Source organism: Uranotaenia lowii, chromosome 3 (genome assembly GCF_029784155.1).
Source record: "Uranotaenia lowii strain MFRU-FL chromosome 3, ASM2978415v1, whole genome shotgun sequence".
NCBI lineage: Eukaryota > Metazoa > Arthropoda > Insecta > Diptera > Culicidae > Uranotaenia > Uranotaenia lowii.
In genome coordinates this window covers 46,115,482-46,140,331 of record NC_073693.1, presented here as the reverse complement: position 1 = coordinate 46,140,331, position 24,850 = coordinate 46,115,482, and the positions used below count along the sequence as shown (strand labels likewise).

At 30.7% G+C, this 24,850-nt stretch overlaps 1 protein-coding gene across 1 annotated transcript; it reads left to right on the top strand.

The window, feature by feature from the left end:
- The first annotated feature begins 23,354 nt into the window (after positions 1-23,354).
- Positions 23,355-24,020, top strand: LOC129751221 (uncharacterized). The gene is made up of 2 exons (XM_055746592.1): positions 23,355-23,696; positions 23,756-24,020. The coding sequence occupies exons 1-2, from the start codon at positions 23,511-23,513 to the stop codon at positions 23,939-23,941; spliced, it is 372 nt and encodes a 123-aa protein (XP_055602567.1). The 5' UTR covers positions 23,355-23,510; the 3' UTR covers positions 23,942-24,020.
- The last annotated feature ends 830 nt before the right edge of the window (positions 24,021-24,850 follow it).

Below are 24,850 nucleotides of genomic sequence, written 5' to 3'. Positions count from 1 at the left end.
CTATAGATTAATTCCCTTAGAAAGATACCAATCAGCATCGAAACGTAGGATTAATCAAAACATCGTTTCAAGAAAATAATGACTGATATGCCGAAAAACAATCACCATAAATCATCCAATCGACCCCTAACTTATATTTCTTCATTTTTTTTTAATTTGAAGGGTTGATTGGAAAATTTCACTGTAGTATATTCAGCTCGAATAAAAATATCACGAATTGAAGTCGATGATGATGTAGTTGATGATTGAGTTTCATTTTATCAAATGAAGAAAATACTTAATATTACTTTGAGAGTGCCTGTAATCAAAGTAAGAGAAAGACCCTTCTTCTACAATATAAACGTAGGTTTAAAATATTTAAATTTCAAGCTTTGAAGATGTTGTCACTTTCAATCAAATTATTGGGTCCTGGAATAAACAGAAGGTAGACTCAATGTTTTTCTTATCAAAAATTTATGTTTATGTTTTCAGAACACAAAAATTTAGAGTTGAAAAACAAAGAAAAACTCTAAATATTTCTAAAAAATTTAATAGTTTGGAATTAAAGTTTGGAAAATTTATTTAAAAAATAGAAAAAACACTAGAAAAATTCGGTGAATTTATTTGTAAATCACAGCCAAATATTAGGATGAGAATGATAAGTTTTTTGACATTTAAGAAGGATTTTTTCTCAATGAACACGTCTAACGTCAATAATTTAATAATTGATTTTGTATCTTTTTACAAATTTGATCTATCACCTTTAATTTTGGTGATATGAAGTTCATAAGTATGTAATGTGTAACTTTTAAGTGAATTTAATCATTCAATCTATTTACCAAATCTGCTGTTAAGAAAAAAACTAATTCTGAATTTCTTTGCTATACTTTATTCAAAAGAAGAATAATACTTTGCTGATGATGATCAAAAAAGTAAAATTTTATAGTTTTAACACATTGGGGAAGATATCATTACAAGTTTTTCTGACATGACTGAAGAAACTCAAAAAAACTTGATTTCATTCATCATTTTTTTTAAAATAAATAGAAAACTTCGCTGACTTTTTTCGCAGAACTGAAAATGACAAAATTAAAAAGTTTTTAAAGTTGTTTATTGAAATAAAACATTTATTTAAAATGTTATGTTTTGTTTTCAATTGTTTGAAAAAAGAATTTTTTTTTTAAATTATTTTAACTCATTTTTAAAAGTTATTTCAATAACACCAGCTGATAGAAAAATCACTTACAGTGAGCGAAACAAGAGTAGTACCATTATGTGTTTTGCTTGTTAAAATATGAATGATTGAAAACCACCAACATTTTCTTCTACAATTTGTTTTGAATTATTCAACTGATAAATCAAGCATAAGTTTATTTTTTTCGGATGTTGCAATTGGCGTTGAGGACCGAAAATATGAAAAAAGGTGCAAAATATGAATAGTACCACTTGCATTTTTCAACAAAAACAAGATTAATTCTTAAAATTTACTGTGTAAAAGTGAATAATATTACTTACGAATTATTTGAATAGATAACTGCATTTAAAGGAGTTTTCTAGAATTTCAAAGGTTGGAAACCTTTGGAGGTTTTAAAAGGAGGCTCTTCTAGAACTAAGGAATTTGATATTTGAGCTGTTATTCTTCACCAAATTAATTATTTCATCATTACAATGACGTGAAATGATGAAACAAACATTCTGGGTTTATTTTAAATAGGAAAAAAACAGGTTGGAATTCAAAAATTTTGATTTTTTTCATTAAACCACAGTTTTTCCAGTTTCGAGTCATAGATGGCAGCACTATCATGTAGTTAAAACCAAATGAAGTCTCATTCATGATTTTCCAGGTTTATTTGGGCCCATATTCATAATTTCGAGGTAGTTTTCCAACACAGTTTTGTTGGAGTTCACGCTGTAGAAAGCTTTTCCGGATTTACAAAAAATCACCAGCACAAAAATATACCACCGCCAAAATTCCTGCTCGTCTTAACTTCCGATGCAATTGCAAATCATACCAATAGTACTGCTAGTCGTCTGGTCCATCAATCTCCATCGGAAAATACAACTTTATTCTGATTATCGGTCCAAGAAATTCACTTTTAGTGACCTTGATGCAATTCTATTTTTTGGATTTAGTGATCTTAGAATTTCCAAGGCGTTCACACGGTACCAAGTACTTATTTCATGGCCAAAATCACCCAGCACACCTTAATCCTGAATATTCGAAATGGGCACCAATTCGGTTTAGTTGTGCTACCTGCCTTAAAATTGGAAAAATTGTGTTCGACTATTTGAAAAAAAAAAATAATATTTTTGAATTTGAAGCCTGGTTTTGGATTCAAATTCAGCCTCAAGTCTATGTTCCCTCATTTTGCATCATGCCAATGAATGTTTATGAAGAAATCAAGCAGTTTGATCAAGTATTATGACTCAAATATCACATTCCTAAAGGCTGGTGGAGCATTTCTTAAAACCCCTTTTAAAACCTCTGAAAACCTTTGGAATCCTTAAAAACTCTTCGAAATGCAATTTTCTATTCAAATAATTCGTAGAAGCATTATTATTCAGTTTTGCACAGTAAAGTTTTAGAAATAATGTTGTTTATGTTGAAAATCACAAGAGGTACTATTCTTATTTCGCACCCTTTTGTTTATATTGTCGGTCCTCAACGCTGATTGCAACGTCCAAAAATAGTAAACTTATGCTTGATTTATCCGTTATACAATTCAAAACAAATTGTAGAAGAATATTTTGGTGATTTACAATCATTCATATTTTAACAAGCAAAACACATAGTGGTACTATTCTTATTTCGAACACTGTATTTAGTTTCAGGGCTCCCAAATTCGTCAAAATCAGCTTCCAATTATTTGCACCTCAGAAGAATGTCAATTTCAAGCTTAGGTCTTTTAGAAATGGGACAGTTTAGAGTGCCTATATCTCAAAAACAATTCGTTTGATCGAAATATTTTCTATGCAGGAAATGAAGGTTATCTTATGATAATTCATTAAAAAAAATTTAGAAAAATGTTTTATCGTTTTTTGTAAGAGAAATTTCTACTTTATTCTTGATATCTTTCATCGGCTGGCGCACACTTTTTTCAGTCATGATATTGATCAGTTTTCCAACTTTTACTTCGTCTAATCTGTATTTTAGGTGGCTGCATTCTCCTCCTTTAATTTCTGCTAATTTTCGGTCCAATACTTCTCTTTTGAATGAAATTGAGGGCAATTTAGTGGAACCAGCTCTTTTGAAAATAACAATACTTGAATATTTTTGAGCCACTTCAAAGCGTTTTCAATGGAGTTTTTGCTGGTAAAATCAGACAATAACGAAGTAAAACCATCACGAGATTACTATTGAAATTTAATTGGTTAGTATAGATCGTAGGTTGCGAAGGGTACATACAAGATTACTCTTTTCAGGCTTTTGAAAACAGCAAAAGCAAAAGTTTACGTTTTTAATATTGTTGTTTTTTTTCCACAGGAGCAGAATCTTGGCAAATCAATATATTTCATACAAAACAACCAGTAAATACATACCTTAATATGCTAGAGACCTTACCACGAGCAGACATGTTATGGGATTTAAATGCTGGAATTTCTTTGAAATACGGTTTTTCACAAGTTTTGTTGTCCATCAAAATAATCTGTCTCATAGCCTCGTTACAGGCTTTAAAGCTCACGAACTCTGGAACTAGCAAAATTATTTGTTTGAGGTTAGGTTTGCATGATTTATAAAGAGGCAACATTTTAATCGTATCGGAAAATAAATTTGCTGACGATTTCAGCGATCTACACTTAGTTTTTCGCTCATACCAAATTCAAAATTCTGATATGAGACTAGACTCGACAGATTTTTGTTTGTCAAGTTTAAAGTTTCAAAACAAAAGGTTGATTGAATTGCAAATCGAAATTAACAATCAAAAGTTAGTTTCAATTCGTGAACGTCATATGCTGCCGTTCTACGACAGAGTGTCCCATGTAACTTTTGGGTCATTTTAACTTTTTTTAGCATGAAATTGCCTCTTTTAGTTTAAACTTTCGAATAAAAACATAAACCAGTATATTTTGTTTTGAACATATGTAACATTTTGATCAAGGTGGTTGTCTCTATGTTGATGTTTCTTCGCAAGAATGTTACCATACATGAAAATGGCCAATTTTTTGAAAAATAACTTCTGAGATAAATTGAGTTGAATTAAACTGTCAAATATAATGCTATCCAATGTTGATGGCGCGGAAAAAGTGGGTGGGAAAGAAGGAAGGAGCCTTTGATGCGTTTTGTTTTAAATTGTATTGTATGTCCTTAAAGTGAACAAAATATGCTTTAAGAGAAATGATGCAGCTCTGATTTGCTTGGATAACTCAAAGGAATAGTTAGAGAACTTCATTAGCAAAACAGACATAATACGAGCATAGTCTTGCGAAACAACCCATATCTGAAAGTGTTCAGATTCTACGCAAAAATGTGACACGAAACATTTTTGGCTATATTTCAAATTGTCGGTTGGAAATGTAATTTTTTGACATATAGCATTGTCAATTTATCAACTTGAAGTATTTACTACGATTAAGCTGTCGGTGGAACTTAAATTTAAGCGAAAAGCTGATAATATTGTTCAAACATTAAACGCATTTTCCTGACTGCATGTTTTTGCCCATGAGACAATCTTGCTTGAAACGACAGTTTTGTGTCGTGATATGAAAAGTCTGTAATTTCCCGATACAACCGTGAAAATTTTACTTGAAAAAACCTAAACGGGGTGGTGGGGGGTGGAATGGGTGGGGTTTGAACTCTTAATCCCCCCCCCCCCCCCCATGGCCTTGGCTTTGGTGCTTGATATGTACTCGATTTATGCCAAAGAAATGGTAAAAAAAAGTCGCCCTTTAATAATCATACCCATTTTTTTCGTACCCAAAAATCCTATGATATAAAATTTAGCTCTATTGGTTGAAAAGTATTTTTTTTACAACAAAATGTATACGGAACCAATATCCTTTCCACCCCGCTGCGTAAGGCATAAAGGACTATAACTATTTACGGTATCCCCATTTGTTGGCTTTCATGAGTTGAGAACCTATGCTAGCAAAATTATATTAAACCCACCTTGGTTTTCCTATGTAGCTACTCACTGGAAGGAAAGTGATGTGTCAAATGATTAGTGTTCGCTAATCCGCTAATCGCTCATAAGTCTGCTAATTTTTTGCTAGCGGTTTAATTTGGATGCTAAATTTTGCCCGAGCTAGCGTATTAAAAAGTTTTACTATTTTTTGGCTCCGCTAACTGAAGACCGTTAACTCCCATCCTTGATTACTAATAGAAGTATGCTCCTAATAATTCATCAGGCTTGGAAGACATTGGTTAACATCACGTCTCAAATATGCACTCCAAATGAAAATTGTCATATCGAATTGTCTTAGTGAAGGTGTGCGTACTAGAGTCAGATGATAGAAATGTTTTTGGTCATCTCACTTTTTATCTTTTAGAGAACTTTTCTTCGCATCAATCATAGAGGAAGAATCCAATACAAGTTTAATAGTATTGAAAATCTTCACCTTCAATCAGCTTATTATTTTTTAAGCGGTTGATATGTTTACTGAATATAGTTTTTTTTTTTAGATTCTGCAGATCAGTTCATAAGAAAATAAGATAAAATCACTATAAAATGCATTGGCATTGTAAATCATTTATTTGAAACGGCTCAATCCAACAGACTAGTCATTTGACTGACTCGATTTGTGGTCGATTTTTTTAAACCTGAGGTATTGAAAGCTTTGAAAAATTTTAAATTTCTAGAAAAAGATGGTTTTTTAATTTATTTTAATACTGTACCATCTTTTAAATACTAACATGATATCTTTTAAATTTGGAACATAGCATCTGTTTTGTACCAATTTAGAAATTTCCTGAAGGAAATGTTCTGCTGAACAATTTTTAACAAGACCGTAACTAAGTACCTCATCAGATATCCGAGTTTTAGCCTGTTTAATGGAATTGAAGGCAGTTCTATCAAACCTTTAAAATCATAGATAAATTTTGAACCGAAACAAAGTTTTTTGACCCCAGGGTTTGAGAAATTCGAAAATTATCCCAAATCGCCTCATTCTACTTGTAATTCAACAGTTAATTTAGCCTTCGATTAAAGCAAAGAGAATTCAAGTTTGAAAAGTTTTGCGTTTTTGCATAAGAATTATACATTTCTATCACACATATGTTAAAAAGGTGAAAATTGGTTAAATATTTAGCATCGGACTTGGCACAAAAATATCTGGACTGCGTAAAAATTTGAAACGAAAGAATTAAGAAACAGCCTTAATTTATGCTATAAATATCTAATTGATATTTTTGTGATGTTGTTAGAAGTTTTAATCAACTATATTTGTATATTTTTGTACAATATGTGTACTGTAAGTAAAAATAACATGAAATATAAAATAAACTATGAATAATTTTTCAAACTGCGACCCAGAGATGGGTCTTGACTCAAACATTCAGTCAGCGAAACTTTTTTTTGAGGAGAAATGAATCCAACTGTGTAAGTTGAAATTTCAGGGACTAGATAAGATGAAAATTGATGTTGAAAAACATGCCAAAAAAAATTCTCCTCCTTGTCTCCCGGTATGAATTGAACCCACATCTTGCGCCTCTCCGGGGCCCATGTATTTCATTCTACTACAGGAGACAGCCTTGGATTCATTTCTCTACAAAAAAAAAATTTCGCTGACTGAATGTTTGAGTTAAGGCCCATCTCTGGGTCGCAGTTTAAAAAATAGAAATAAGGCGGTGCCAAACACCGAACTTGGCTCCAGGTATTTGCTTGATCAACTCTCCAGATATGGCGAAAATTTTAAAGAAGACCCCTCGTTTAATTAACTCCTTCGAAAATTGAGGGATACCAAATATTCATAGAAGCATTTCTCGTACCCAAAGACCCTTCCATGCTAAATTTGAACAGACAGACAGACAGGCAGATTGGTAATTGGGACACATTTTCATTTTGAACACTTTATTCGGAACAAACACTCTGAATCTCACTTCCAAAACGCAGTTTACAGCAGGATTTTTTACTTATAGCCTAAAAAACACTATCCACAATTCCGGGTGCACAATTTCAAAACGCAACCTTTGCCCAAACGACTTCCCACACGCGTCTCGTATAATTTTACTGCAAGTTATTATTGGAAATTGAAAATTTTGGTATGTATATTTGTAGGAGAAGTTTTGGATAAATTTTCTCAGCAGAAAAAAAACACGTTCTGGCGGATCAGCACACGCCTACTATGAATCGTTTCTGACACTACGTTACGCATCTTTCAAGAGCACGTGAATTGGTGAGAGAAGTGAAAAAAACATCAAGACTCTGACATAAATTCTTTTCTTTCTGAAAATTAGTTATGTTTCCCAGATCACCATTTGCTTCTTGCATCATAAGTTTCAAATTTTTACCTGGACACTGAATCATCAGCAAACAGTTCTTGGTGGCCTTGTTGTAGGCACAGTTTCAATTTGTTTATATGTATATAAGATAAAAAAAATTGGCCCCAGGGCACACCCCTGAGGGACACCGAAATCAATTTTTCTCTTATTTCTGACCAAGAAACTGACTGTATGTTATCTCTTCTCCTTTTCAACAATCGAAGGTTACTGGAGTAGGTACCAATTACACTAGTTTACAGCATTTTTGAACTTAGTAAACTGAAGGTAATTTTTAATGTAAAATCTGGCGCTGAATCCGAAAATGAAATTAAAAAAAAACTCAGTAGAACAGTTTTTGAGTTATGCTCCAAATATGAAATTTTGGAAAAAATAAAAAAAGTATATGTACTTAGATTGAAATATCGATCTGACCATGGGAAGGGGTTGCTTGAGTCTCAAACCTGAATAGGATTTTAAGGTACAATGCTAGGGAGAAGCAAAAAATACTGTTTTTTAATCAATATCTTTTTTCTTCACCTGCCGATTGTTTTCTCTGATTGAATTTATTGAAGCCTGATTTGAGACAAACATTTCACTCGAAGACTGTAGCACGATTGCACTTGAAGCAAAAAAGTTATTGCGGTTCAAAGATTATATTTCGGCCGAAAATTCTCGTATAAATCGCAATGCGTAAAAAGTACTCATTGCATTTTAGACAAAATTTGCGGCCTTTGACTAGCAATAACTTTTTTGTTTTAAGTCCAATCGTGTTACATTCTTCGAATGAAATGTTTTTCTCAAATCAGGCTTAAATCAAATCAATCATAAAAAACAATCGGCTAGTGAAGAAAAAAGATATTACTGAAAAACCAGTATTTTTTGCTTCTCCTGAGCATGATATCTGAAAATCATATTCACGTTTGAGACTCAAGAAACCCCTCCCCATTGTCAGATCGTTCTGAAAATTGACATGTGATCTTCTGGTAAGCTAGAATAAAATTTTGACTCGGAGCGAGTGAGATTTACCATGTTGATTCCTTCCTTTACTATTATTAGTCTATACTGCGTTTCGTTAATTTCTTCAAAAATGCAGAAAATTACTGTTATGAAATGAAGAGTTAATCACCGTAAATTTATTTTATGAAATTATTTTATCGGCTATATCGGTGAAATTTTATATTCTTTGAGAAAGAATATTTACCACCACACAATAGTAGGCCTTTACTGTTATGGTAAAGTAACCATAACTTCTTCAATTTTCAACCGATTTTGAAAAACAACTCCTCGAAATCTTTGTTTTGAATTCACATCTAAGACTAGAAATAAAATAAGATTTTTTAAATGTTACTATCGAGTCTAAAACTTTTACTCAAACAAAATTTTCTTTAAAAAAATTCGTTTTTATAATTTTTTATTTCATAAAGCCACTTATATCAACAATACTGTTGATGAGCGCAAAAATGATGTTTTGATGATCGATAGCAAATTTGTTCACCTTGTTCACCTTGTACATGTACTTTTTTTTATTTTTCCAAAATTTCATATTTGAAGCATAACTCAAAAACTGTTCTACTGAGATTTTTTTGAATTTCATTTTCGGATTCAGCGCCCGATTTTACATTAAAAATATAGGTCGGTCAATAAAGTTCGCGATTTTTTTTTTAAATTTTGTTAACTAGTGTTATTAATGGTTTCATGAGTGACACTTTAGGTCTTCGGGTGTTAAAGGTTTCAAGGAATTCAATCCTTTCTAAGACAAAATTTGAGAATTAGTTCATTTGTTTGAACCGAGGAGAGAACTCCATGCTGGATCTATTTGAACGAAATTCGAGAAGCAATCCTTCATAAATATGCCGGAATGACCTTCCCGGAGCCACCCCTCTCCAAACAGATCGAAACATACCTACCCGTTTCCACACAACCGTCAATCGAATTCGAAAATCAATTGAAAGTTAATCTGCCCGGTTGTTGTTTGTTTACCCGGCTTCGGGCACCCGATGTGAGTGACACACAATGGGCGATTTTGTCGAAATCGACGAAGCCGAATCGAAGGGGTGGAATCCGATTCATGTGTGCTGCTCGCACTTTTTTCCCCATTTTTTTTTTGCTTACTCTGAACCTCGTTCTTTCAACAAACTAATATCGGGGCGTTTATTTCCCAATTGATCGGCCCTAGAGATTTTTCTAAAGCTTGTTTGTCGAATGTGTATGATTTGTGGTTTTTCTTTCTTCTATTTTTTGAAGTGGCACCGAGATTTGGAAACAATCGATCCAACAATAAGGGGGTAATCCGGTTCAATTGAGGTACAGGAATAAAATTCTTGTGCCAAGGGACAAATATGAAAATAACCATAACAACTCTCAATGTGAATGGGTTTTCGAAATGAAGTCAAGAGCTTTGTACGTCTTGAGAATCAAGTTTCAAATCTCAAACTGCACGGGTTTGCTACTTTCAATGTCCAGATGTTCAACGGGTGCAAAAATCCTGCTACTCAAATCGCCAATTTTCCGGTTTCTCATTTGCGAACAAGGACCTCTTTATAAAGGTGGTTTAAAAAGTTCCAATTGTAGCGAATGTTTAATTACCGGTAAGTTGATTTTTACGGTTGATTGCATTGTGTCAAATCTAATACCTACCAGACAGAAAATAATTTAGAAGAACATAAAAAAATAACAATTGTTTACAACCACATCCTTCCTAAAAAAATAGCTTACTTGCAATGAAAGTGAATTGAAAAACAAAGAAACGCATTTGTCTGGCGTAAAAACAAAAGCCACATCACAGGTGACGCCCACCCGCCGCCACCAAAAAATGAAACGCGAGAATCCATCAAACCAAACATTACCTACTTGTAAATGTGAGAAGGCGTGAAGAGACTGAAAAGTGCTGAACTCCCGAGCCACCTAGAGGTCACGGGCCTTGAACGAAGCCAAAAACGCCCCCGGGACAACCCCGCGAATTGTCTACTCCATTTCCGTTCTACAACAAGGAGTTTTTTTTTCTTCTATTTCGAAATTTTGATTCGTGCTTCCATAAAATTAACAATAAAAAGGTGTTTTAACCTTGAATTAGATACGTGCAACAGAATTTGCATCATTTTCTAATTTTTTGTTTTTTTTCTTCAAATATTTGAATATTTTTAGTTATGTTTGTTACTTTTTACAATATTTTGATATTTTTCTGATTTTTTTTCGTAATTTCTGTCAGGAGTAAAGTTTTGGTATTTTTTTTAAATTTTTTTAGTAAATCTTTTGAACTTCTTTGATACATATTCGAGTAATTTAGGGCTTTTTTGTTATATTGAAATTTGTCAGCCACATGTGAATTTTGTTAATTTATGCCTTAAGCTTTTTCTGCCCAGTACTTTCATTTACGTTCAAATTTTAGCTTATTTTAAACCTGAGCCCTCAGAAACTTTTGAGTATTAATGTATTATCAAGTTGTTCCAAGTTGAGGTTGATCATTAACTGAAATCGGTGATTAAAAGATAATTAAAATAAGGTATATATAAAATGTCTAAAAGTAATGTTGAAAAAGCTACACTATCATCAAAAACGTTTGGTTTCATTAAAACATTTTAGGTGCATCCGTGTATCTTTCGCTGTAGAAAGCTTTATACTTAGATTATCGTTTATTCCAGATTTCGTTGATAAATTTTGGCTTGCCCATAAATCCAATAGAGAATTCGAGATTAGTCAAATCTGGCCGGAAATCCCAGATATTGTTGTAAGCTTACCGGACCTTGCCTAGAGTACTATAAAATATGAATGAAATAAAAACACATTTTTTTAAATCATTAGATTTATATAAAACTAGCTGACCCGGCAAACTTTGTTAAGCCTGAATTTTTGAGTATTTTTTTTATATTTTAGCACTATTCCTTAGACAGCCTTCCTTTTAAGTGTATAGATGCTAGTGGATACCTTTGTATCAGAAAAAAAAAATCCAGAATTATGGTTCGTTATTCGAATTTCATTATTTTAAGTTCATTCAAAAAACCGCTAATGGAATGGAAAATATCATACATAAATTTATATTCAAAACCGTCAGTTCGTGACACAAAAACGCTCATACGATTTGCTCTAACTTTTGTTTAGCGAACTTATTTTCTTGTTGAGGTAGCGTATAATAAAATTCTGCTAATGATCAGTTCCGGTAACTTAAGAACGCTTGATCTATCAAGTATCAATTTCTATTCAAAAACTCCTATCTGATAAAGTATTTTAAAAATGTTGAAGATTGATATCAACAGAAAATGGATCTTTTTCGCTGGAGTCGTCATAAATAGAGTTGTATTTTCGATTTGTGTTAACCTCTGTATTTAAATACATTACAGTTTTCTTTAAACATGGTCGTCAGAATAGAAAAATAAAAAAATGGACCCGGAACATTTAAAGAATAATGAAAATAAAATAAAATTTTTAATTTTTTTTTATTATTTCAAATGTCTTTTTTTTCGAACTTTGCACTAAATACACTAATTGAATCTTATTGTGAGTTTACAGAGCTGAGTTTGACAAATATTTAACAATTCAGAAAAAGTTACAATTCATTTCATTTTACAGCAACACTTTTCTAATCAATATAATGTTTGAAAATGTCTTCGAAATTTGTGTCATCATTATATTTTTTTTTTCAATTTTCAGTTAGGGATTGGCAAATTGCACTAAAAATTAAAGAATTTAGAAAAAAAAGAATTTAAACTTTCTTGTATTTAGATAATTTTTCTAATAACAGGCAAACCCTGAATGAAAGCAAATCTATTTTGAGTATTTGGAATAAAAATTCAAAATATTCACAAATTTCTTAAATTTATACTTTATGATCGTAAGATAAGAAACTGGAATCCAGACAGTTAAATTTAATTCCGAATTTTATTGGTCATTTGTATCAATATCCCAAATTTGGCCATATGAATCTGGATTTTCAGTTGTATTAAAACGTTAATTTATAAGCTGGATTTTCGTTGATCTTAGTTTTATTTTTTTTTTGGTCGAATTTAAGTGTTTATATTCTTTAATTTACTTATGCTTGACAGATTGTTTTTTTTAGATCTTATATCTGGTACGAAACTTTTTTTGTATTTTTGTGTTTTGGTTCAGATTTTTCTCTATACTTAAATGTTCGAAATTTTAAGTGGCATACTTTTTACTTAAAATTTAATTTTTATATTCTTTCAAGTGTTTAGTACTTGATGATATTATTGATTAAGATCCTTTTTTCTGACTTTTGAAACTGAGAGTTGGATCTAATATCAAAATAAAGTCCTATATAGCTAAAATTTTCAAAAGTTCCGATTAACCACTGAGCATGAAAGGTAGTGTGGATTATCCAATGTTTCCTGATCCTCCAATCCGTTTTTATGATAATGATTCAATTTACTTGGAATCACAAAATTAATAACCTTCAACTCTCAAACTAACTGGATAAAATCAACAAAAAATAAATTAAGGTGATCTTTTACCAGTTATATGACTTTCTATTGGTGTTACCCAAACTCATAAAAAATGATTTGGGGCTTGTGATATAGCTCAGTTGGCAAGTCTGTTGTCTCCTGAGCCGATGTCCGCGAGTTCGAGCCCAAGAGTAAACATCGAACACAGTTGTACCGGATAGTTTTTCAATAACGATCCGCCAACTGCAACGTTGATAAAGTCGCGAATGCCATAAAGATGGTAAAACGACTATAATCGAAACAAAAAAAAAAAAATGATTTGATAATGAAAAGTTTCAATTCAATCTCATTAAGTTGTTTTGAGTCTATTGGAAATTTTACAGCCATATTGCTCGAGTTGCTACAAGAATATGACATTTAAAAAAAATAAACGGTAAACGAACAAACATCTAAAAAAATCTTAGAATTGCCTTGATTCTGATGCAAAAAATTACAAATTTTGTCAATATTCTTCGTACAGGCTTTCTATGCTTCGTAGTTGCGGAACCCCATAGGGAAAATCACATCCAAGTATCCATTTTACTGGTGCCACGTGAAAAGTACTGAAAAGTACAGTTGCAACGAAAATGGGCGCCAAAACTTCCTATAGAGAGATGGATGCACATCAGTAAGCCTTGATTGCTTTTGGCGCCTTCCTACTCTGGGTGATTCGAATGAAAAAAAAGAAAATTGGGTGCCATGACTTTTATTTGATACGAATAAAAACTAAAAATTAATTTTCAAATTCCACAAAAACATTTTCGAAATTATCTCTCCGTTGTGTTATTCTTCACGTGAAGACGAACACAACAAAAATAAAAACGCATGCAAATCGGATGATCCAGTGAAGAGTTTTGCGTGTTCGCACATTTCTGTATGGGCTGTCTCTCTCCCTGTTTTATATATATATAGAAAACTAAAGACGAACATAGGAGAAGGATGGCAGCACTGCCGTGTGAAGTTAAATTGTTTATTAGTGCTCATACTTTTTAATTTATTTTACGAAATACGTAGAGATTAAACTAGAAAGAGTGTTATATTTGCTAAGGAGAAGTATTTCTATATTTATTCGGTTTTAGTTTTCAAGAAACAGGACGATTCGGTGAGTTTTTGCAATTTTAGTTAACCGCCGGCAAACTGAAAATCGGGGAAACCATTTGGTGCCGTCGTTCGAGCAGATTGAGCGTGATGCTGATGCTGTCATTTTTCTCCATTCGAGCAGATTTTCGTTTTATTTTGCTGCATGGGATAATTAGCTCGAAAAATTGCGCATATAGAGATCGTGTATGTTCAAAGATCATTATATTTTATTTTAATTGCAATATATCGGTTTCGATAGTCAATCGAATATTTGAGTATTTTTGAAATAATTTTGAATAACTATGTATTTTTTTTACTTACATCCATATTAAATTTTAAAATATAATTCGATATAAGTGGTAGAACGTAAGTCACAGTTCGATCTTTGTGCAATACTGTCTCTAGGTTTTGAGAAATCTGCTCTCCCATTGAAATCAAAACAAACCATCAGGGTAAATTTTTCTTGAACACATGAATGTTTTCCGTACTTTTATTGATTAGGTGATAACGTAATTCCATCTGATGATTTGGTGGAGCTCTGTTCTCTCCGTACTCTGCAAGGTTTGTAAGCGGAAATTATCCAGGTGCTGGAAACAAGTGAGTGTGCATAGATATAGATTGTGAAACCAGGTTTCCCGTCAGGAGAAATTCAGCTTAGGAAGTTCTTATTATGAATGAATATACCATGCCTGAACTTCAGTAACTATGGAAGTAAGTAAACAGGTTCGTCGGTTAACACTCACAGCGCTCCAGAACACAGAGCCAAATCATAAAACGTGATCGATTGAAACCCTTTTTTTTCGTGAAATTTGTATCGAATTAAATCGTTAATCCATTATTCAATTTAGTTGACAGTGAGTTCTGTGCGAGATGAGAGAACTTAGTGCATTATAAATAGTGATCTGATTTTTAATAGTATAAAGTGATTTTAGAATGTCGTACCTGTTGGCTCAAGAATCTTTTTTCATATCTTTATTTTCTTCATGAAAATTTAATTAAAACGATTATTTGTACTGTAATTTAGAAACGTACCAATCTCTCAAATTGGTATTGGTAAACATTTGAAAACGGGCGGGCAGACACCGAAATAATTGCACTTAGTTTTCAATTTATCAAGAAGCAGATCTACCACTACGTAATTTTAATCAATTTTTACTTTTGATATCCGATGTAATGGAGAGTTTCGAAACAATACTCATTATACGTATCCGTATTCATTGGACTATAACAATATTGAATCTTTCGGTCAGGTGTAGGTTTTAAAAAGTATTTTAACAGTTTATCAAACTCAATAACTATAAATCTACTTAAAATCTAGAAAGGTTGTAAATTCAAAAGTTGTATAATTCAAATCGAAAAATGTCAGTTTTTGATATAGCCTGGATTTGATTGAATCATCTTAGATTGAGGGGACAATTCAATATCGAATTTAGAATACGGTGAATGCATTAGATCATTGTTTCGAGAAAAACGCGTTCAAAATTTGACAGCTCCATAAGCTCCCAGCAAAAACCAATTTTTTTTTACATCTCATATACCAAATATCCTTCAGATTACTTTTTCAAATCAAAATGTAGCTCTTCGAACAAACTATTTCACTTGGCTAATAACTCGATATTTTTACATTTTGCGGCCTTTTCCAAATTCATTACCGATGTTAAATATTTAGAATAAATTTTAGGAGTAGGATTCCTTCGAAAGGAACGATTTTTGCGTGAAGTTATCAAAATAGTTTACAGATCTAAAATATAAAATAATTCGGGATGAATAAACCTACTTGGTTTAAAATCCCTGAGAAAAAAGGAAAAAAAAAAAAAAAATATAAAATAATAAAAATTTTAATAACGTGTCCTGAAAATTTAGGCGATTGATGTGGAAAAAAAAAGTTTATTCTGTCTACAAAATTTTCAGCCTCTTCGTTCCTGCATCCAGCACATTGCTGGATAAATTTTATTTTTCGGAATAATTTGCTATTTTGATTGTATCTTTCGTGTTGAATTGATTACCTTTTTCAAGTCAACTTTTTTTTTTTTTTTTAATATCATACTTTTAACTACATATTATAAATTTTCGTACTACTTTTTCTATGAAAACAAACGTGGCTTATATTTTACATGAAACACGATGCTCCATGTTTGATGTTCACAAAGAGTAAGCAATATTAATGGAATGGCAAAAAAGACTTGAGTTAATTGTTCTTATTCCTAATTGAAAAATTATTTTTTCAATAATCACTTCAAAAACCAATCATCTGAATATAAGTTGCTCTTGTCACTCATATTGGAAACCTTAAGAATAAACTTTTTTTGTGACAGACAAGATTGCTGAAACTTGTTGATATTATAATCTGCTTTTTCATATAAATAGGACCATGTCATATGTGTTACTTTCTTTTCTTTTCATATGTCGATATAATAGCTATTTTTAACTATCAATTGCTGTTTTATTTTCATCTCAAGATCTGCTGTTTGTTCTCCATTTTTCTCATCATTCTATAATGATTCTGCTGCGATGAATCATTCATTATTGTCAAAATTCGTATATGTTCATCAGATTTATTCCTTCGTTCTACAAATAAATTTCAATCTCTTAAAAATACTGTTTCCATGTTATTTCAAGTTAATTTTAAAAGGTCGTGTTTTGTTTTTATCAAAATATTCAGCATTTAAAAATAATAAAATGTTCTGATTTATTAGTAGTTACTCGAATTGGTAAATCGAAAAAATATCAGATCTTTTCAAAAGTAGCAAAAATTTGAACATTACTTTGTACATGCAATGAAGCTCAAAAAGAGGCAAGGAGAAGAAAGAATTGAAGAATTTTCAAAATGGTATTAATCACGAAAAGAAGTTTGAGAAGTTTTTGTCGGCATATTATAAAAAGTACATTCAATTCAAAATATTGTTTTTTTTTCAACCATAAAAGCCTTTTGAGAATTCTTTGATTAAACAGGGATCACTGTTAGGGAAAAAAGCTAGTTTGATAGGGATGAAATGTGGATAGTAATAGTTTTCATTCAATACTTAACTCAATATATATTTATTTAACGTTTATCGAATGCCTCGTAGAAGTAGGAGTTTCCTTATGAAATGTCTAGGAGCATAGAAGGTGTAGGAAAATACGATCGCACCATTGACCAAAATGGATCCTGATCTTTACCTTTTTCCAACTAACACAACCCCTTCCTTTGATACTTGAATATAGATTCGCAGACGTACAGACGGTTTCCATAGTTGGTGATACTTACTTATTTCTGGTTCTGACTACTTCAAAATTATTTTTGGAGTATGCAGGAGCATGAAGTTGCTAGTTGAACCTAAAGAGTATCAAACTAACATTCCTTCCTTTTTCCCCATTGACTACTAGGACGTGGCCGGCGCCGTTATTAATCATTGAAAAAAACGGAGAGCATGAGTTTTGTACATTGAGAATGAACTGCTGATCCCAAGCACCATTCTTTTGGACTTTGTGCAAAACTGATGGCCTCGATTAATCACGGAGTAGCAACCATTGGCGACGTGGAACTTATTCTGCTTAGCCACGCCAGCGATCATGGAATTCGAAATGCGCATGAATTTAAAAAAAAAAAAATAACAAAAATCATCTTTTCTTTTGAAGTACGTAATTAAATAGCCTTACCATCCCCTGAAACAATTAAATAGTATTTCGAGTTCAATGATTTAAGGTGGATATGAGTAGTCAAAGAAGCTAAGCTAAGCTAAGCTATAGAAAACTAAAGACGAACATAATTTTTTCTTTAATAGTTGAATACGATTTTAACACTGCTGCTTTGATTGAATGAAAACTTAAAATTAAAAGTTATTTTCTGTCATATAACCTTCTTCTTGTTTGTATTTCGCCAAAATTTGCCCTTTTTTTAATTGCCCGACCGTGTAGAAGAATGTATGGTATGATTAAGGTTAAACATCATCGTTGATTTTAACAACTATTTTGAAGATATCTTGCTCGAAATCGAATTTCATCTAATTTGATAACAAATAAGCGATTGCGAATTGCTTTTCCCCTGTTCCGATCTGTTTTGTATTGAATTTTACAGGAATCCATTCTCTTTGATTATAAACGCCCTAGAAGAGATAAGTGATCATCATCAGATGATCATCTGATGTCTTTTCAGCGACATTTTGAAAGTTAGATAAACCTCTTCTTGAAAAAGATCTTGTAACACATCATTTGATAATATCATATGGTTGAAAATAATCGACTAAGAACATGAGGGTCATTAATGAATGGGCCATTAATAAATAGAAGGAAATTAAAATAATCGTTTTAGTTTTTTCAAAAAAATAACTCAATAGAATATTTGACCGAATATTCGGCCAAAATGACAAAAATGAAAAAAATGACAAAAATGACAAAAATGACAAAAATGACAAAAATGACAAAAATGACAAAAATGACAAAAATGACAAAAATGACAAAAATGACAAAAATGACAAAAATGACAAAAATGACAAAAATGACAAAAATGACAAAAATGACAAAAATGACAAAAATGACAAAAATGACAAAAATGACAAAAATGACAAAAATGACAAAAATGACAAAAATGACAAAAATGACAAAAATGACAAAAATGACAAAAATGACAAAAATGACAAAAATGACGAAAATGACAAAAATGACAAAAATGACAAAAATGACAAAAATGACAAAAATGACAAAAATGACAAAAATGACAAAAATGACAAAAATGACAAAAATGACAAAAATGACAAAAATGACAAAAATGACAAAAATGACAAAAATGACAAAAATGACAAAAATGACAAAAATGACAAAAATGACAAAAATGACAAAAATGACAAAAATGACAAAAATGACAAAAATGACAAAAATGACAAAAATGACAAAAATGACAAAAATGACAAAAATGACAAAAATGACAAAAATGACAAAAATGACAAAAATGACAAAAATGACAAAAATGACAAAAATGACAAAAATGACAAAAATGACAAAAATGACAAAAATGACAAAAATGACAAAAATGAAAAAAATGAAAAAAATGACAAAAATGACAAAAATGACAAAAATGACAAAAATGACAAAAATGACAAAAATGACAAAAATGACAAAAATGACAAAAATGTCAAAAATGACAAAAATGACAAAAATGTCAAAAATGACAAAAATGACAAAAATGACAAAAATGAAAAAAATGACAAAAATGACAAAAATGACAAAAATGACAAAAATGACAAAAATGACAAAAATGACAAAAATGACAAAAATGACAAAAATGACAAAAATGACAAAAATGACAAAAATGACAAAAATGACAAAAATGACAAAAATGACAAAAATGACAAAAATGACAAAAATGACAAAAATGACAAAAATGACAAAAATAACAAAAATGACAAAAATGACAAAAATGACAAAAATGACAAAAATGACAAAAATGACAAAAATGACAAAAATGACAAAAATGACAAAAATGACAAAAATGACAAAAATGACAAAAATGACAAAAATGACAAAAATGACAAAAATGACAAAAATGACAAAAATGACAAAAATGACAAAAATGACAAAAATGACAAAAATGACAAAAATGACAAAAATGACAAAAATGACAAAAATGACAAAAATGACAAAAATGACAAAAATGACAAAAATGACAAAAATGACAAAAATGACAAAAATGACAAAAATGACAAAAATGACAAAAATGACAAAAATGACAAAAATGACAAAAATGACAAAAATGACAAAAATGACAAAAATGACAAAAATGACAAAAATGACAAAAATGACAAAAATGACAAAAATGACAAAAATGACAAAAATGACAAAAATGACAAAAATGACAAAAATGACAAAAATGACAAAAATGACAAAAATGACAAAAATGACAAAAATGACAAAAATGACAAAAATGACAAAAATGACAAAAATGACAAAAATGACAAAAATGACAAAAATGACAAAAATGACAAAAATGACAAAAATGACAAAAATGACAAAAATGACAAAAATGACAAAAATGACAAAAATGACAAAAATGACAAAAATGACAAAAATGACAAAAATGACAAAAATGACAAAAATGACAAAAATGACAAAAATGACAAAAATGACAAAAATGACAAAAATGACAAAAATGACAAAAATGACAAAAATGACAAAAATGACAAAAATGACAAAAATGACAAAAATGACAAAAATGACAAAAATGACAAAAATGACAAAAATGACAAAAATGACAAAAATGACAAAAATGACAAAAATGACAAAAATGACAAAAATGACAAAAATGACAAAAATGACAAAAATGACAAAAATGACAAAAATGACAAAAATGACAAAAATGACAAAAATGACAAAAATGACAAAAATGACAAAAATGACAAAAATGACAAAAATGACAAAAATGACAAAAATGACAAAAATGACAAAAATGACAAAAATGACAAAAATGACAAAAATGACAAAAATGACAAAAATGACAAAAATGACAAAAATGACAAAAATGACAAAAATGACAAAAATGACAAAAATGACAAAAATGACAAAAATGACAAAAATGACAAAAATGACAAAAATGACAAAAATGACAAAAATGACAAAAATGACAAAAATGACAAAAATGACAAAAATGACAAAAATGACAAAAATGACAAAAATGACAAAAATGACAAAAATGACAAAAATGACAAAAATGACAAAAATGACAAAAATGACAAAAATGACAAAAATGACAAAAATGACAAAAATGACAAAAATGACAAAAATGACAAAAATGACAAAAATGACAAAAATGACAAAAATGACAAAAATGACAAAAATGACAAAAATGACAAAAATGACAAAAATGACAAAAATGACAAAAATGACAAAAATGACAAAAATGACATAAATGACAAAAATGACAAAAATGACATAAACGACAAAAATGATAAAAATGACAAAAATGACAAAAATGACAAAAATGACAAAAATGACAAAAATGACAAAAATGACAAAAATGACAAAAATGATAAAAATGACAAAAATGACAAAAATGACAAAAATGACAAAAATGACAAAAATGACAAAAATGACAAAAATGACAAAAATGACAAAAATGACAAAAATGACAAAAATGACAAAAATGACAAAAATGACAAAAATGACAAAAATGACAAAAATGACAAAAATGACAAAAATGACAAAAATGACAAAAATGACAAAAATGACAAAAATGACAAAAATGACAAAAATGACAAAAATGACAAAAATGACAAAAATGACAAAAATGACAAAAATGACAAAAATGACAAAAATGACAAAAATGACAAAAATGACAAAAATGACAAAAATGACAAAAATGACAAAAATGACAAAAATGACAAAAATGACAAAAATGACAAAAATGACATAAACGACAAAAATGATAAAAATGACAAAAATGACAAAAATGACAAAAATGACAAAAATGACAAAAATGATAAAAATGACAAAAATGACAAAAATGACAAAAATGACAAAAATGACAAAAATGACAAAAATGACAAAAATGACAAAAATGACAAAAATGACAAAAATGACAAAAATGACAAAAATGACAAAAATGACAAAAATGACAAAAATGACAAAAATGACAAAAATGACAAAAATGACAAAAATGACAAAAATGACAAAAATGACAAAAATGACAAAAATGACAAAAATGACAAAAATGACAAAAAATGGCAGAAATGACCGAGATGACAAAAATGACAAACATGACAAACATGAAATGAATAACAAAATTCTAATTATTAACAAAATTTGAAAAATTGACGAAATGATAAAAGAGATAAAGTTGAAAAAATGACGTAAAATGACAACAATGACAAATTTCATAAAATTGACAACCATACAAATTGTCGATTTTTCAAGTTATATCATTTTGTCAATTTTGTTAGTTTTGTCAATTTAGTTCTATTAGTCAATTCTACCAATATATCAATTTTGATTTCTATTTAACTCAATTTTCTTAATTCGGTCCTTTTCTTCAATTTTCTTTTCGGATACGTCAGGTTTGTCAATTTTGTCATGAAGATCGAACTGAAAAAAAGGTAACAAAAGCAAAAATGACAAAAATGAAGAAAACGGTAAAAATTACAAAATGACATAATTCCAGAATTTATAAAAATGACAAAATTAACTATATTTGTAAAATAAACACTTTTAACAAAACTAACAAAACACAGAATGACAGAATGATAAAATGACAAGTTAATTGACAAAATTATCAAAAACAACTAACCGAAATTAACAAATGGACAATATTTAAAAAATGGACGATAAAACTGACCAGATTTACATGACAAATTGACACATTTGAAATTGAGAAAATTAAGAAAATTGACAAAACTATCAAAATTGACCAAATTAACTAAATGGACAAATTAAATAAAATTGAAAATTTTGAATTTTTGTGTACTTTCTCAATTTAGTAAAAAAAAGTCAACATTTTCAATTTTGTATATTAACCAATATGGTCAATTTTGCAAATTTTTTTCAATCCTGCCAATTTAATCAGTTTTGTCATTTATGTTTTTTGGTAAGTATTGTCATTTGTGCCATTTTTAGCAATTTGTCATATTTTAATTTTTAAAATTTGTTTGTTTATTTCATTTATGTCATTTTTTTCAATTTTTCAAATTATGACAAATTTTGTTCGTTTTTGCATTTTCGGCATCTTTGTCGTGTTTTCACTTCAGTTTATTTTCGTAATTTTTTTTTTTTCATTTTGGTAATTTAGGTCATTCTTGTTATTTTTGTCGATTTTTTTTTCTAATATTGTCAATTTTGTTATCTTGTCTTAGTCAATTTTGTTAGTTTTATCAATTGTGTGAATTTTGTCAATTCTTCATTGCTATGTCATTGGTAAACAAAAATTAACAAAAATGGTAAAGTTCTGCATAATGCTAAAATATACAAAAAAAAATTAGAACTCACAAATGTGATAAGAATTTCATTATTTCATAACAGAAATACAAAAAATAAAGAATTTACCAAAACATACTTAATTGACATAAATGACAAAATAGATAAAATTTACAAATCTGACAAAAATATAGAAATTGAGACATATAAATCTATAGTTTGTTTATTATTTTGTAATATTTGTATCAAAACAGCCTGGCTGCAATCCACTGTCAAGTGTATAAAATCAGGTTTTTTCTTTGAAAAATGATTTCAAATGAGGATTAACAGATTAGTCTATCAACACGAAATATTTGAAACTAGAAATATATTAGATTCAGAATTTAAGATTGATGTAATCAGATTCTATTTTTATTAGCTTTCTGTTTGAGATGACTATCGTTTCAACTTTTAAATTAAATGTTCTGTTTCCACCAGTGTGATGGGAAAGGGATATTGGTAGCTGAAGAAAGGACAATCAACCAACGGGGTGACCTATTTTCACCGAAAACTACTTGTTCCCATGAAAGTTCCCAAGAAAGCGGTATAAAAAGGCTTTCTTTCGGCCGGGTCCCGGCTCAGTATGACCTAGATTCCCGAATCGGCTCCAGTCAGTCAGATAGGCTCCAGAACGTTCCCGAGAAAGAGGACTCCCCAGCAGAGTACCAAAAGAGCAAGAAGACATGGCTAATTACGGGATGCTGGTGCTGTTTTCGGTGATCGTCGCCATCGGTCAGATTCAGGCGGCCGGCTACAACACTGAACCACAGTTGGTTGAATTTGGGACTTTTGCGGCCGCAGATACTACCTGTTACATTATGAAGATTTTTAAGGGCCAGAAAAGTCCGGTCATTCTAAATTTCAACAACGTAAGTATTTTTTTAACTTTAGTAATGCCATTTTTTACATTCAAATATTTGTATTGTAGCCCTCTGGAAAAGTCATAAACTACATTAAAGTGGAAGCACAGAACAACAATCGAAAGGCTGGAATAACGGCAGACATAACGAATGGTGCAATCGGACAGGCTTTCGTCTCTGTGAGAATCATGGAAGGACGGGGGAAAAGTACATTTAATGGTGACGTCTTTGTACAGATGAATTGTCTTGTGTAGAGGAAAAAGACTGTTCAATAAGAAATTTCCTGTTAAGTGTTTAAGGATAAATTAAGATAAAATATATGCTTTAAAGTTAGATGACTTTTTTTTTTCAAAATATGTGAAAAGTTCATTCAATATTATTATTGTTCTGAAAATTGACTTGATAGGCATTCATAAATCGATCCGATTCATGAATGAATCTCAACTTACTACGAAAACCGTTCAGCCGCGTCCTCAAAGTGTTGAAAAAATAAACCAAATTATCGTCTCCTCTCTCGTGACTTCAATTAAGATCAATTCCCAACCCACGCTTTCACAGAAAGGGATCGATTTCGCGGCCCCCTCAAGCAATTTACTATCATCGTGATGATTTAGCGCCGCTGCTGTTGGTCTTACTGGTGTTATTGTTGAGATATGGAAGCCTTGCAGCATCCCAAGAATGGCCACTTAAGGGAGCGACCAGACCAGGCAGAGAGTAGGTATACAACTCGCCTATCTAGTGCACTTTATCATTTCGTTCGCATCTTCGATTTCATTCATACATAAATACAATCTGGACTGCTCCCTTGCTTCGGCTAGGCAAATTAGCGGTCTCTTCCCCTCCCTCTAGACTTAATTTGCGCGACGACCACGGGAATGCCCCAACAATTTATGTTTATTTTTAGCGAATTTTTTTTCCATCTTCTCACAAACCCTCAAGGCCAAAGTCTGTGTCGTGACCGGATGGGGAAATCGACATGTTTATTGAACCTGCCAGGATCTGGTGGCATTGCTTGGGGTGCTATTACCTCATTTAAGTCGCGCTGTCTAGCAAATGAGCATGGGAAAACTGGTCCTAGGATTGCTTGACTCCTTGAATGATAATAATGCTGATCGATCACTTTCAGGCAACTTCTAAACATTTAATGATGTCACTTTTTTAAG

Bases quoted from the DNA above. Each gene is read 5' to 3' on its own strand.
- LOC129751221 (XM_055746592.1), top strand. From the start codon at position 23,511: ATGGCTAATTACGGGATGCTGGTGCTGTTTTCGGTGATCGTCGCCATC. The intron at 23,697-23,755 runs GTAAGTATTTTT...TTTGTATTGTAG, and splicing joins TCATTCTAAATTTCAACAAC to CCCTCTGGAAAAGTCATAAA.